Source organism: Stegodyphus dumicola, chromosome 10 (genome assembly GCF_044657685.1).
Source record: "Stegodyphus dumicola isolate Sdum_Otavi_A_Nest chromosome 10, ASM4465768v1".
NCBI classification, from domain to species: Eukaryota; Metazoa; Arthropoda; class Arachnida; order Araneae; family Eresidae; genus Stegodyphus; species Stegodyphus dumicola.
In genome coordinates, this window is record NC_140777.1 from 11,142,277 (window position 1) to 11,158,680 (window position 16,404).

The 16,404-nt window shown below is 34.3% G+C and overlaps 1 protein-coding gene across 1 annotated transcript in view; it reads right to left on the reverse strand.

The window, feature by feature from the left end:
* Positions 1-15,528: 15,528 nt before the first annotated feature.
* Positions 15,529-16,404, reverse strand: part of LOC118180004 (xaa-Arg dipeptidase-like) — a 45,326-nt gene continuing 44,450 nt past the window's right edge. The window contains exon 6 of the mRNA XM_085824623.1: positions 15,529-16,166. Within this exon, the coding sequence (XP_085680749.1) occupies positions 15,868-16,166 (299 nt within the window). The 3' untranslated portion in view covers positions 15,529-15,867. The remainder of the gene's footprint in view (positions 16,167-16,404) is intronic.

Genomic DNA, 16,404 nt, shown 5'->3' on the forward strand with positions numbered 1-16,404 from the left:
ATTTAATTACAATTATTATTAATGACTTCTTGCCAGTGTGATGGCAGTTTGTATATCCCATTTTTGAAAAATGTCATGAAAAATTGAGCCAATGCTTGTTTGATGTCTTCTTCATTTTTTGAATTTTTAGCCCTTCAGAAAATTTCATAAGAACAAAAACCAAGTAATAGTCGGACGATGGTAAGTCCGAGTGTTCTAGGAAAAAAGCCCACAGGAATAATGCTCACAGGTATAAATGCTCACAGAAAAAAAGCCTATACAGAAAAAAAAAACTCACATGGAAAAATGCTCACTAGAAATATGCTCACATGGGAAAAAGCTCACATAGATATATGCTCACATGGAAATAAGCCCACTGATAAATAAAATACGTAGAATATCCTTACATCAATCAATCAATAATTACTCGATTTGAACATTGTACACCTACTTGAATTTTTTAAAGAAAAATTATTTGATCATTTGAAAAAATTATTGGCCATACGCTCACATTAACCTTTTCAGGGGCGGTATATAAAAGAATGAAAGTATAGTAAAATTTTGCATGTACTGATATATTTTATACGAATGCTACATGTATGGCATTTTTTTTTCCTGTAACTGCCAATCTTTTATTTATATATTTATTTTTTCTTACTCTATTTTTGCATACTTTTGATGTGTATCTATAAAAATTGATGTTTGAATGTAGTTATTTAAGTTTAGTGCCAAAAAGTTCTAGAAAACCACAGTTTCTAATCTAAAGTGTGGAATCATTATGAAGCAGCTTTCGAAAAATCTCCTAAAACCACAAATTGTTATGAAAGCTTTCATAAGGTTTTAAATTCATTATTTAATTGTAGCCATCTCAGTATGTGGTTTTTGTTTGACAGACTAAAAAAGGATTTAGCCTGTCAAAGTTTATTATTAGCTATTGTAAATACAGGGCGTACTGAAGTAAAAAAAAAAAAAAGAAAAAAGAAAAAAAAGAAAGAAAATATGAAAACTTACATTTGGTAATCACGAATCATGTAAGAAACTATGATGAAATCGATGATAAAATTAGATATTTACATATATTAGCTAATATTCAGTAAGTTTATATGAAATATTAATACGAGGGTTGGAACTTTAATAGTGGCAACTATTTATTTACAAGGAATACAAAAGTGATTCATGTCACCATGTTTTACAGTCCTTCAATATAGTCGCCAGCATTGTGTACAACCCGTTTCCAACGATGTGGAAGTCGCAGAATACCTGTAGCAACGCCTGTTTTGTTGATAGTTTGAATGGACCGGTCTACTGCCGCAAGAATCTCAGGAACAGTTTGGAAGCGAGTGCCACGAAGTGGTTCCTACATCTTAGGAATTAAGTCATAGTCACAAGGGCTTAGATCTGGGGAGTATGGTGGATGGTAAAGCACTTCCTAGCCCCATCGCTTGAACAAATCAGTCACAGCTTGCACTGCATGCGGCCGAGCATTGTCATGCAAAATGAGAGGAGCGTTCTGCAGAAAGTGTCGCCGTTTTTTTCTCAAAGCTTGTCGGAGATTGTGCTCCAAAAATGAGCAATAATACTGCACAGTGACGGTCTGCTGTGGGGGAACGGTATGCATTAGGATGACACCATCACAGTCGTACACGAGAATCACCATAACTTTCACATTGCTGGGGTTCTGATGAAATTTCGAACGTCGTGGTGACCCGTGATGACGCCATTCGTTTGATTGGCGTTTCAGTTCTGGCTGGTACGATCAGGCCCAAGTCTCATCCAGCGTAATGATACGGTGTAAAAAAGCATCTCCTTCGCGCTCATAGCGCTCCAGGTGGGTTCGGGCAGCATCGTATCATAGCCATTTCTGCATTTCCGTCAATGAATGCGGAACACATCGTGAAGCAATTTTTCTCATGGACAGGCGTTCCTTCAGAATGTGAAGCACAGTCGTATGCGCTAATCCTGTTTGTCCGGCCAGCTGACGAATCATTTGGCGGCGATCACTGTCCATTTGTGCGGCAACAGCTTGCACGTCTGCATTGCTGACACTCGGACAATCTGGCCGCAGCATGTCTGCCACGTTTTGGCATCCTTCATTGAATGCTTTCACACATCTTGCTACGGTTCTGTAAGGCAATGCAGATTCCCCGCAAGCCTCTTGAAGCCCTTGATGACACTGTCGTGCTGTACGACCTCTGGCACATTCAATTTTTATCCAACATCGTTGTTCTTGTTTTGAAAACACTTACTTTAGACAAGGATCTCTTCTTCGCGTCACTCCGCATGCGCATGACGTAGGCAGGACGAGTCTTTTTACTGAGAGGTAAGGTAGGTATGTAGTTCATGTGTGGTATACGCGATATTCTTTGGTTTTGTTGCGTAGCGTTTTTTCAGCTGTGTTGCCACTATTAAAGTTCCAACCCTCATATATAACAAGGTATTTTACTTAATTTAAATAAAATAATTATTTCTATTTGCTTCTAAATGTTTATATTATAAAATGGGTAACTTATATTTACTATTCTTTTATTTTTTTCACATTTAAAATTGTAATAATTTTTCGCTGTATATTCTGTTCCAGTTTTTTCCCCATTCACCTCTCTTTTACTAATTCAAAGCAGCCCATTTGTTAATCTTATATAGCAAGTGAATCTACACATAAGTTAAATAGTTTTTGATATATGTATATACCATACATGTTTTGGTAATTTAAATAATTTTTCTTTGAAAAATTCAAGTAGGTGTACGATGTTAAAATAGATTAATTATTGATTGATTAATGTAAGAATATCCCTATGTATTTTATTTATCAGTGGGTTTATTTTTATGTGAGCTTTTTTTCGTGTCAGCATATTTCTAAGTAAGCATCTTTCTATGAGGGCATTTTTCCTGTGGGATTTTTTCCTGTGACCATTTTTCCGATCACCACTCCGGGGAATGTGATAAATGCGACAGAATTTCCCAGCCTTAGTTCTGCAATTTTTTGATGAATCCCCAAAGCAGCATGTGGCCTGGTATTATTATGATGCAGTATGATGTCCTTTCTTTAAACATCGCCGGCCTCTTTTCTTGAACTGCTGTCTTTAAATTGTCCAGTTGCTGACAATACTTCTCTGAATTGAGGTTTTCATTCAATTTTAAAAGCTCATAATGTATTGGTCCTCAAATGTCCCACCATATACACAATATTCTGTTATTCAGAGTCAAATCTGGTTTAGAGGTGAAGGGCTAGGTTTTCCAGGTTCACAATACCTTTTCCTTATGATGTTTCCATAGGCAATCCATTTTCATCCGAATTATCATCCAGTTTAAGAAGGACTTGATTTTGTTACGAGTAAGCAGAAATGTGCATGTGACGAATCAATCAATCCAAATTCTTCTGACTTAATTTATATGGCACCCATTTTGAATATTTCCACACCAATCCTATCTCCAAAAAATGATCCGGGATGGTTTGCTGAGCTGAATTAAGCCTTTCTGTGACCTCTGATTCTTGTCAGAAAAGGTTCTTGCTTCAACATGGTCATAACAACATCGTCGTCAATCAAAGATGGTTGCCCAGAACGTGGCTTATCAGAAAGGTCGAAATCACCTGTTTCAAATTTTTTGAACCATCTTCTGAATGTTTTGTCAGAAACTGTACCTTCAACCAAACAATTCCAATAAATTTCTACTTGCTTCTGTAGCATTTCTTCCCTGTTGAAATTCGTACAAAATACAGTAACGTAAATGAACTTTTATCAGTAGCCATGTGTACACTATTGCTTCACACTTAAGACTAACATGAATCAACTTTGTTTCAGTTAATTTGCTAGGTCAGTATGTATACATTAAGCAGTAAAAATAGAGAGCCGAACATGCACCAAATAAACATGTTGACTTGAAAATTGTTGTCATAAAATGGACAGAACTTTCCGACCGAATATATTCTATAAATTTTTTCAATCTTATCTTTGGTGTCAGGAATTTCTCTCTTCAGAACTGTGTACAAAAGTTATTTAAATTAATAGAGAAAATATATTTCAGGACACCCCTTGGCGAAAATTGGTGATTTTTTGGGCACCATTCTTGTTTACGTGCAACACCCTGCAAAGTAAAATAGTGTACAAAAGATAATGAAAACATAAAAAAATTATAATCTCAATACACTGCACTTAAATTCAAAATAAAACAAGGGAATAACATAAAAGTGGAAAAACATGTGTAATTTTTTTTTTAATGTAGTTTCCTGATTGGCAACAACAGTTTTTTTTTTTTTATTATTATTATTGGTAATATTTGAGCGGTAATGTTTGACGGCAATGTTTTGGAATAAAGCAAGTATCTAACAATTAATGTTTAAAAGGTAATGCTTGACGGAAATGTTTTTGAATAAAAGAAGTAAAGCTAACATTTCAGAAGGGGGATTAACTAGAATTATGATCTAGGATTTAACCCTTTCAGGACGGGCGTCCCATATACGCATTCCCTAAGAACGTCTCTTACAGCTGGGTACCCCATCCACACATCAGTAGAGATCGCATTCAGAGGACGGGTGATGTGTATACGCATTTTAAGGTGGAACGTTTTTCTGAAGGCCACTAGATGGCATCCTATGTCCATTACTTTTGAAATGAACACAGTTTTAGGTTCCTGACCTTGAGTTTGATATATTCTGCTTGACTGTGGTATTTTACTCATCAGCTGTTTGAGGAGGTGGCGGAGGGAAAGCGTAAACAGACATGTACTCTTTAAATTGCTGCGTGCTAATGAAAACATTCTCGTATCTGATTTATATCTAATTCCTTTTTATTATTCTATTTTTTTCCTCTACTATATACAGTCTTTTAGGGTTACTGTGCAGAGTTTTTTTTACGTTTTGCATTGCCTTCAGAATATATTTCCGTTCCTTCTTTTTTTTATTTAGGAAAGCCTCACCTTCAGTCTATTATGGCGGGAAGGCTCTGTTTATCAGAGGAAGAATACCCTCATATAGTTAGTGAACCCTTTACTCACGCAAATGAGAATATTGATTCATTTTCTAAAGAGTTAAAATGTGATACTTTTTCTAAGAGTTAGAAAATGATACTTCTCTGTTCTTCGAGTTTTACCATACTCGTTTTCATTTTAAATTTTGTTACTTCTTACTGTAAATAGTCTTTATTGTGTTCTTTTTATTAATTTTAAACTTTATTGATGGATTTTATCAATTAAAACTTTTTAATAATTTGAATAGTGCTTCCGAAAATTATTTTACAAGATAAGCAATTTTTTAAGTATATTTTCATGTAAAATAAAGAAAAAAAATGTTATAAGTGCTAATTTTAACATATATAAGAGCTCAAGTAATAATCTAAAATGAAACCAAAAATTATGATGCTAGAAGCAAAACTTTTGTTTTTCTGATTTTTTTTTATAAAATTAGGCTTAGTGATGCAAAACCTCTGTCCTGTACGGTGACTGCTTTCGATTTTCTTCCGTCCCACACGAGCGTCTTAAACAAAGATGCGCCGTCGCGAAAAGGTTAACAACATAGTGATACCTATAGAGTGACTCAATTAGAAGAGAAGGTAAAAGTATGTTTCTTTCGTATGACAGCTCATGTGAGCCAATTAAAGTCATGGCAGTATCAAGCTGAATCAGAGGAGGATGATCATGATGGTGATGACATTAGTGTTGCTATAGATAACGATAACAACACGCCGCATATTACTAAAACTAGGACACGGAAAAAAATAGAAAATGACGGTGAATCTGTATGACAAAGACTTTCGAACTATCAATTTTAGTATTACAGATTTAATTTTTTAAGCATAAGTTCTTAACATTCCAAGGTCGTAACAAAGTCAGGATGCCTGCATGTAAACATTTTTTTTTAAAATGTATTTTCCCGATTGGCAACAACAGTTTTTTTTTTTTTTTTTAACGGTAATGTTTGACGGCAATGTTTCGAAATAAAGCAAGTATCTAATAATTAATGTTTAAAAGGTAATGTATAATGGAAATATTTTTGAATAAAGGAAGTAAAGCTAACATGTTATCAAATTTGTGCAGTACAAAAAGGAAACATCAACTTACCTTAGTTAGAAATTACTGTTTCTTCATTGTGTTGCACACAGAATTCCTTAACAGCATCCAAAAACTGTTTAAAATTATCTGAACTAGAATCTATATACTGCCATTGCCACATAAATTCAAAAAATTATCCTCCGCACTGTCGGTGGAATTTCTTCCGAAATTCCTTTTTTATTACACCCCACATACCTTCCGTACTATTGATATGAGCTCCGGTTTCCAAATCCTTAAATCTCACTACATAATTTACTGAGAGGTGAATGAAATCATTTAAATCTTCATTTACACACCAGTCAATCTGTGTTTTCTTTCCCATTCATTCTAAAGCGTACAGAAATTTCAGGTTAATTGTACCACCAGCTGGCATTTTATGGTGTGAAGAACAAAATAAGCAACATACTTCCTAACCAACATTCAACAGCATAAATATGCCCTGAGAAATATTTTCCCAACAGTCAAAATCATTGCAATCACACATTATAACCAATCACTTCATAATAGGGTTCCCATAACATTTAACATAAAATACTCAGGTTACCATAAATGAAGCCACTTGACTATAGTCCAAGAGTTACTCTAAAATATAGACTACCCAGAACTCTAAATAACCATTCTTTTTTATTCAAGGACTTATTACTAAATATCTGCCACATGAAATATATTGTGGCTCATATGATTCCAAGATTCAAATTTCCCTTCTGCTACTGCAAAATATGTTAAATGTAGTATTATCAAAACTGCATAATAATGAATACTTTCTATTTCCGATAACAAACCTGACTAGGTATTAAAAATCATTTGAACTAGTTTGAATAAATGGAATTCTACTACATGCATTTTTTTAAAAAGGCTGAATAATTTTAATTTTATTATGATTTTATTTCATTCGATTTAAAAAAATTCTCACAAGAGAAATATTTTATGTTAAAATAGCTTTTTAGTTAATCTTCATATCTAGTTTAAGATATGGTTAATAGTTTGTCTCTAAATATTTGTGGGACTTAATGAAAAATGAAGTTGTAAAGTCAAAATAAGTTTAAAATAATATGCTTTGTTCATTACCAGTGTTACATCACACTAAAAATCCCAAGTTAAATCAAATTATTTACCTTTACGGGATTAAAATTTTTTATGCCAGACTGAAATCTCTTGGATCAGTTAGGAACTGCTGGAACTTTGCGTATTAAATGAGCACATACTGTTATCAGATGTGTGTATTGGACAAACTAATTTTGCCATTCGTTAAAAATTTTCAAAACTAAATATTTAACATTAAAATCATTGGCATGGCTTTCTGAATTTAAGTTTCTAAATTCTTGGTTTCCAAGTCTTACATTTTTTTGTGTGCTCAGACTGTCTGACCACTTGCAATATCATTTGCAAGCAGGCTGTAATCCACAATGATGTGACTACTTCAGCAAATAGGGCCCTTATAGACGATGTTCTACAAAATACCCTATAAAATCTATATAACAATGTTTCTTGTTGTGAGGGAACAAAAAATTGTTAAAAACTCTATCTTATAATTCATAATTTTTCCAGAAAATAAGAATAAAAACCGATGCCACATCTGGTGCAAGGAACATAAATTTCAAATATATTAAAATTAAACTGAATTTCAATATAGGTTAAATTTCTGTATTGTTTTAAATGTTCTTTAGTGACAGGTCAAAAGTGATTCAGAAGTTTATGAATGAAGTTATGTTGTTCACTAAATGTGACAGTATTTCACATTTTCTTGCATATGCTGCATCTTAGAAAGTTGGCCTTTTTTAATGCATATTCAGAGCAAGGAATACCACATTATTGGAATACCCTTCCGTCTTGGGAAATTATAAATGTATATTTTAAATGTGTCATTATGAGACTATTCACTATTTAACATATACAGTAACAGCATTCTGAATAGGCTCAGAATAAGTCACAAAGACTGATATTCGTCCTCAATATTCAGCACAAACATACCACATGCAGTGCCCACCAGCAACCAAGCAGTAAAGTCGCTGAACACTGGTAGTTCGGTCTAAGGTTTGAATTCTGCAAACGGGCTGGCTGCATGGGCATATTCATGGTTTTTTCCCCATATGTAACAGGTATACGAACGAGTTTCCCTTAGAAAGTTCTCCATGAAGGCATCAATCACCATAGGCAGATAGCCTTCAAGGCTTTCTCATAATCACACAAAACCAAATCAAACCATACCACATGCAATTGCATTGTTGGAACAGTTTGCAGGAGTTAAGAAACAGAAGCTTGTATCTGTAAAATCAAAAGTAGTTGTATTTTCTTAAAATTGTTGTAGCTTTATACAATTTTACATTATGTGATTTCCTCTTCTCAAAGACTTATATAGGAAACTTGTCCCAAATTCAAATTTAATGACTTCATAGTAAGAAAATTTTGAGATACAGTAGAAATTGGTCTTTCAGTTGAATACAGCCAGCTGCTTTTAAGAAAAAATGTTCACTAAAAATGATTTATAAAAATCTATCTACAGAGCTTTGAAAAATGATTTGATAGAAAAGCTTATGCAGTCAAATCTCGTTACGAGCCACTTGGCAATATGATTTCTTTGCTAATAGTGCCATATATTTAAAGTCTTAGTAAAATACGAGGGTTATCCAGAAAGTAGATTACGATTTGGAATAAAAAAAATAAACAAAGTATAGGAAACAAATTTTATTATATACAGATGAAAGCCACACTCAAATACTACTTTTCTACATAGTCACCATACAAATTAAGGCATTTATCGTAGCGATGTACGAGCTTGGAAATTCCTTCATCGAAAAATTCGGCCGCCTGCGCCTTCAACCACTTCGTTACCTCTTCTTGCAGCTGTGCGTCATCATCAAAACGCTGCATAGCCAGCCACTTCTTCATTGCTGGGAATAGGTGGAAGTCGCTCGGTGCCAGGTCGGGACTGTACGGCGGATGAGGAAACAACTCCCACTTAAAAGATTCAAGAACTTTACGAGTGACATTTGCCGTGTGGGGCCGGGCGTTGTCGTGAATCAACAAGATCTTAGAGCTCAACATTCCTCTGCGCTTGTTTTGAATTGCTCTTCTGAGTTTTTGGAGAGTTTGGCAATACCTTTGAGAGTTTATTGTAGTGCCTCTTTCCAGGAAGTCCACCAAAATTACACCTTTTCTGTCCCAAAAAACAGTCGCCATCATCTTCCTTGCCGACATTGTTTGCATGCATTTCTTGGGTTTTTGGGGAGAACTTGTGTGCCCCCACTGCATTGATTGCAATTTCGTTTCACAGTTCACATGTTTCACCCATGTTTCGTCACCAGTAACGATGCAATCGAGTAAAGAGTCACCATCCTTATGGTAAGCGTCCAAAAAGTTCAACGCTGCAGCCATTCGCTGATTTTTGTGGTCCTCTGTCAAGATTTTTGGAATCCATCTTGCACAAAACTTGTGGTAACCAAGCTTTTCGCTGATGATTTCGTGCAACAAACTTCGCGAAATTTGTGGAAAACTCAAAGAAAGTTCCGTTATTGTGAAATTTCGATTTTCACGGACTTTAGCATCGACTTTTTCGAGAAGTTCGGCGGTCACTATGCTGGGTCTCCCACTTCGATCTTCGTCGTGAACATTGGTTCGGCCATTTTGAAATCTTATGACCCACTGACGCACTCCACCTTCAGTGATAATGTTGTCCCCATACACTTCACGAAGCTGCCGATAGATTTCTATCGGTTTACAGTTTTTTGCAGTCAGAAACCTTATTACTGAGCGCACCTCGCAGCTCGCGGGATTTTCAATTAACGCAGACATTTCAAACCGTCACAGTATCTGAACGGAGCACAGCACGAACCTCTCACTAGCACGGCTAGATGCAGACTGAGCTGCGCAACGCTCTGACCCCAAGATGGCCGCGCTAGCCCCGCCCCTAGCGGACACAGACGGAAACGTAATCTACTTCCTGGATGGCCCTCGTATACAGGGCTAATATAAATGTTTCATTTGTTTTGAAAAGTCTATATTTTCAAAAGTATTACACATACACACATGAAAGATATCTGAAACGAACCACAAATTCACCAAGCTTGTATTGTGTGTTGAGGTGGCAGCACAAGTGCATTATCTTTTCAGTCGGATGTGGCAGTACGAGGTTAGTACTTGTCGAAAATGTCCACCTGCAGTTGTGACAATTGAAAAAGATTAGCCAAAGATGAATGTTTTCTGTGCAGTATCACAAAGATGTATGGGTCATTTTTCTTTGCTGAGCAGACTGTGACCGGTACATGTTATCTCGATATGTTGCAATTGTGGTTGTTCCCGCAACTCAGTGCCGACTTTAGGGACTTTGTCTTCCAACAAGATGGGACACCTCCTCATTGGCACATCCCAGTTCGTGATTACCTAAATGATGAACTTCCACATCATTGGATTGGGCATATTGGTGAGAATGACCTAGCTTTTTTCCCTTGGCCTAACAGATCACCTGGTTTAATGTCCTGCAACTTCTTCCTGTGGGGGTATGCCAAGGGCCATTTTTTAGCCCCAGTGCTACAATCTCTAGTCGAGCTCAAAGATGTATCAGTGCTGCAGTGCAGGCAATTAACAGGACTACACTACAAAAATATGGAATGAGCCCAAAGCGCAGTATACTATTTCAATATAAAACTAGCTCCCTCTTTAAAAGATTGGAATAGATTTTAAATAAAATTAGTTCTCATCCCCCTTAATTTTATATTTCACATTGGCATGTTTCTTTTCTATATACAGTTCTGCTGCTTATTAAAACAACTTCTGTTCTAAATGTATTTGAGTTCATTAAGTGGCTGAGTTTACTAGACAGCTAATTGTGTATTGCAAACCACAATATCAGTGTTTCAACTTTTCAAGTAAAATAATAACTAACAACTAATTCATTAACTAATCCCAAAAATAATAATTAATACTAAAATTAAATTATTTATTATTTTGAAATTCTTGCATATTTAATAAAAATATTTTTATAATTACATACTAGATGAAATATTTAACATTTACAAAGAATTTTTATATCTGCATTTGTTTTGAATGGTTCATCAATAGTTTTCAGTTATATTTTAAATTTCATAAACCTGCTGGTAGCATTTTTGATGAGCACCTTTCAGTTTAAAAGTTTTTCCTAGAATTTCTACCACATTGTCATTTTTTTCTGTAGCATTTTCACCATCATTTCCTGCATTTCTCTTAATGTTTATATTATAATTGAATAATCAGTTTTTACATGTTTTCTTAATATCATTGTCAGTTTACACATATTCTTCATAACTTCCCTCACTGACATATGAAATATTAGTTGTAGCCTCTGAGGCTTCTTCTACACAAAAAACATTTTTTTTTTTAACAGTTTGTAACTGATTTAAGAGATTAACACCTCCTCCCTGCATTGACTATAATATGCATAACCTCTAGCTGAGATATCAACTTACTTATCTTCTTCAAAGAACTTATATTTACAAATTTAATTCCCTTTATCATTTACTCTCATCTTTTTTCTAATGATATTTGAAAGCTTTAAAATTACAGGTTGAATGTTAGAAGTTGTATTTCAGGAGGAGACACTAATGTTTCTCAGACAGAAATGTGTCTCTTCTTATTATTATTAATCCCTTTGATTCTGAATCATATCAGATCCACAAGTCAATTCACCTTCAAAACTTCTAACATGTAATTAAGTCTCTTCAGCAAATCTTCACACACCAAGGCAACACAACTAAGTAGATGGAAATGTGTGTACTGCAGTTATCTAAATTAGTAAAGGTATTTTCTTCATTTTTCACTTTGCTGTCCCATTTCAAAGAAAAATCAGTACAAATATTATTTTCTTTCTAACATGGAAGGTTTCTGCTTCTTAATTGTTGGGTCTATATTTCATGTTAATAAAGCAGTAAATTATTCCTTCTATTTCTTAAACTGAGAGCTATTTCACTCTTAAATATTAATGTGTGTTCCAGCAATATTCTGTAATGCAATCCAGTTTCATCTATATTATAAATTTTCAAGTGGCTTGAATTCATGTAGCAGCCTAAGTAAATCTTTTATCTAGATGATTATCTGCTTCCTCCTTCTTGCTGTGCGGTTTCTGATGAATAATGTTTTTCTTGAACTTATGAGCCATATGTCAGTTGATATAAAATTCTCTCCTAGCATTTAGAGAATTAGTGTAAAATGCTGTATAAATTGAAAAATTTCTTAGCTTTACAGCTCGAAACCATTCTAGAAAAGACTGCATTTTTATTAGTTCATCATTCCTTGCATTGTAATTCGTTGCTTAAGAAAAGTGCACAATGCTGCTTGAGAGATTTTCAGTTTAAATGTAATGGCTGCAGTTACCCAGAACATTAAAATCTTTTCTTCCAGGTTCAAGTCTTCGCTTGACATTTCAACAAACACACACACACAGAGGGGGGGGAAAAAACATTTCTTTTATTTAATATAATGCTTAGAAGCATTTCAGGATATTTTTATAACTCTGTAAAAATAATGAAACTATCCAAAGTGGAGGATTTTGAGGATGGAAACCGTAAAAGATGGGGTACAGTATTTGCACTTTCTGTTTGGAGAAGGAACCCTCACTCATTTACAGTGGCTCTAAAGAACTGTTTTTGTTAACCTTAAGATAAGGAAATTCTGTTACTCTTATTAATCCAGTGTGAAAAAAGATCTGTGAAAACAGTGTCTCACAGATACAGGAATGGTATGTAGAAAAATTTGAGTCAAACTCATTTTATTGATGCATTACATACCTGAATAATAAAGGCACAGTCCACAATACATTAAGTGTACAAACTAAAAAGTGAAAAGCTTCGATATGTATTTTGGCACTGAAGAATCAGTTTTTCCAATCCCAGTTTAATAAACGGCAGTTTTTCTATTGATTAGTATGTGTTTGTTTTGGTTCCAGGAAATTTGAATGTAATAAGTGGCTGAAACTAGCCATTTCAGCATTTATTGCATATACAGGGGTTGGACAAAAATATGGAAACACCTTTAAAAAAACATGTTTCTTTGCTTAATATGGTGTAGGAAACCCGTTGGCATCCAAAACAGCTTGCAGTCTTCTCGGAATGGATAAATACAGTTCCTGTATGTTTGCCAAGATAATATTATACCATTCTTCCTGCAAAACGGTGGCAAGTTCAGATAACGATGTTGGCGGTGGATAATGAGAACGCACTTTCCGTTCCAATGTAGACCACAAAGGTTCGATAATATTCAGGTCTGGTGACTGTGGTGGCCAGGGAAGATGGGACAACTCATCCTCGTGCTCAGAAAACCAGTCCTGGACAATGTGAGCTGTGTGAACAGGGGCTTTGTCGTCTTGGAAGACACCATCACCATCAGGGATTAAAGTTTGTACCATGGGATGAACTTGATCGGCCAAAATGTTCACATAAGTCTTGGCAATCATGTGCCCTGACACAGTTATCATGGAGCTAGCAGAGAACCATGATATGGCTACCCAAACCATAACAGAACCCCCGCCATGTTTTACTCTTGGCAAAAAGCAGTCTGTATTATAGGCTTGAGATGCGTTCTCCAGACGTAAACTCGGCCAGAAGTGGGAAACAATGTGAAAGAAGACTCGTCAGACCATATTACTCGCTTCCACTGCTCTATAGGCTTTATTTTTATTAAACACCACCTTTTCCTGTTACGGGCATTAGCATCACTGATGAGTGGCTTCTCAACTGCAGCACGGCCAGCAATTCCCTGTTTATGAAGCTCCCTTCTAATTGTTTTGGTACTCACAGGGTTCGGTAACACAATATTCATTTCAGCAGTAACTTTTGCAGCTGTGGGCTTTTTTTTCGTCACAATTGCCCTTAATGATCATCTGTCACGATCACTCAGGACACACTTTCGTCCACGCTGTGATTTAGCAGATAATGTTTTTCCGCTTTTCAAATATGCGGAATAAATCTTCGATACAGTACCTCTTGAAACACTAAACACCTCGGCTACCTTGCTTACGGAAGCACCTACCATACGTGCTCCAACAATTTACCCACGTTCGAAGTCTGTTAACTCTGACATAATGCAATGACAACCTCACATAACAGTACTTCGACAACAACTGAACTGTTTAGCACATTTACGAAGTTGTATAGGTGGCGTCAGTAGTCAAAAATGCCAGCGCCACCTACATATTTCATTAAAATCAATCTTTCTTTTCAAACATGCATTTCACAAGGTGTTTCCATATTTTTGTCCATCCACTGTATGTATCTGAATTATCAATGCTGCAAGAAATGCCTTAAACTAATATTTCTTAAAAAATTCTCAATTTTCCGAGAAATTTTCTGCTAATGAAACCATTATTTCTACTATTTCTTTTAATTCCTTTGCCAATAGAATAGAAGTGATTTGAGGAGGTGTAATAAAATGACAAGTGTAAAGTTATCTGTGTGTTCTGTAAAAGCTTAAATTACATGACTAATGTCTCAAAATGATGACACTATTATTAGCGACCTTCAGCTAAATTACTTGCTAGGGGCAGTTCCTGTAAATGAATTATTTTTATCATAAAAAATAGTTTTTAGAGTTTAGAAAAAGAACAGATATTCATGGTAATAAATTTTCTAAAAAAAAAAAAAAAAAAAATCTGTACAATTATTTAATGCTACATACAAAGTCAATATCTATCTTTTCAAATGAAGCATTTTTATAATAAATTCATTAAGTTTTAATACTGAAAGAAAAAACATTAATGTTATGTTTAAGATCTGACTTAAATCATTTTCAAATTATAAGCAATGGATGCTTAATTTGAAAAATATTTACATCAAAATTCAAACTTTTATGACTATAGTAGTTTTTTTTTTTTTTTTTTTTTCTGTCCAAAGGGGCTTTGTTCCTGAAGACTATTGTTTTCGTTTTGTGATTTTGCATTGAATCACTATAAACGGCAAATCACTTTTCAAACTGTTGCCACCAAATTTTAAGAGTCCTGCCTTATATTTGAAGAAATTAAATAATGAAAAATCTGCATAAATATATGTATATTTCTTGCATTGTGATAAAACAATGGTACATGGAGCCATCAAATTTTGAATGACGTAATCCTCCTACGAACATGGGCATATGGAAGACCAAATTTGAAATTTGTTTTATTATCAATTTCATATTTTGTAAAACTTTAACAAATTTTTTAGTAACAAACTCAATGATTTAAAAGCGAGCAATGGCAACACTCTACGGCGGGGGGAAAAAACATTTTCATCTTCAGCGGACGCGGAACTGTGTATCGGAAATTCTAAAGATATGCTCATTTTAAAATTATTTTGAGACATTGCTATTGAATTGAATTTTATGTTTTAAGTGCAAAGAACATGATATTTAATAAATAAAGGTAACACACAAAACGTTAAAAAAACACCCATTTGGACGTAACTTAAAATCTGAAACCTTTCAGTTTTTTTGTTTTGTTGGAGAAGAAAAAAGGGTGTAATGCTTTGCATGAAATAACAAATTTAAAGAACTTAACAGATGCCAGATGCAAAAGCTTTAATTTCTTCATGTATAACAAATCACATACCTTCTGTATAGGTAATGAAATACACAAGTTCTAAAAATATATATTTTGTCAACAATTCAATAAAATAGGTCATTTAGTGCATAGAATTACACACTTCGTAAGAGATTTTAGCAGTCAGTTATCACATTTCTGATTTAAATTTTGCTAAAAGATAATGTCCTAAATGCACATTTATCTCTTATATATTAGAGACGTTTATAATTTTATAAAATTATGGCACACACTTGATGATAACTTAATTTGCATTTAAAAATAATTATAAAAATATAATTTAATTTGTAATCTTAGTATTTTCAATTTCCAGTGGCATCTTCTTCGATATCTATCTGGAATTGCTGCTTTGCTTTTTTTAATAGATCTTGATCACACAAAATATCTAAAGCAAGCAAGGCCATGGATTTAGCAGCAATTAATGTAGTTGGTTGAGCTGCAGGAGCACCTGATGCATTGGCGAATTCAACGGAGTGATTTGCTGCTTTTGTACCTATAGAATAGGTTGGGTGGATACTAGGAACTACATGGGACACATTTCCCATATCAGAAGAAGCCATAAAAGGAATTATTTTAGGATTTCCATCATCAAATTGCACACCTATTAAAATAAATTATTTACATTAGATACAGTTTAAAATATGTCAAATTATCTTAATTAAAATATTTTAAAATGCACTGCTATTTAATACATACATAATTTCCATATATTGTTAATTTCTTTATTGAAATAACTAATTCACAATTCCAAAAAAGTCTTTATACAGTCAAAAGTCATTAATTCGGACATCCATAATTCGGAATGATCTATAATCCGGACCTCAAAGCTAAAAACTTTC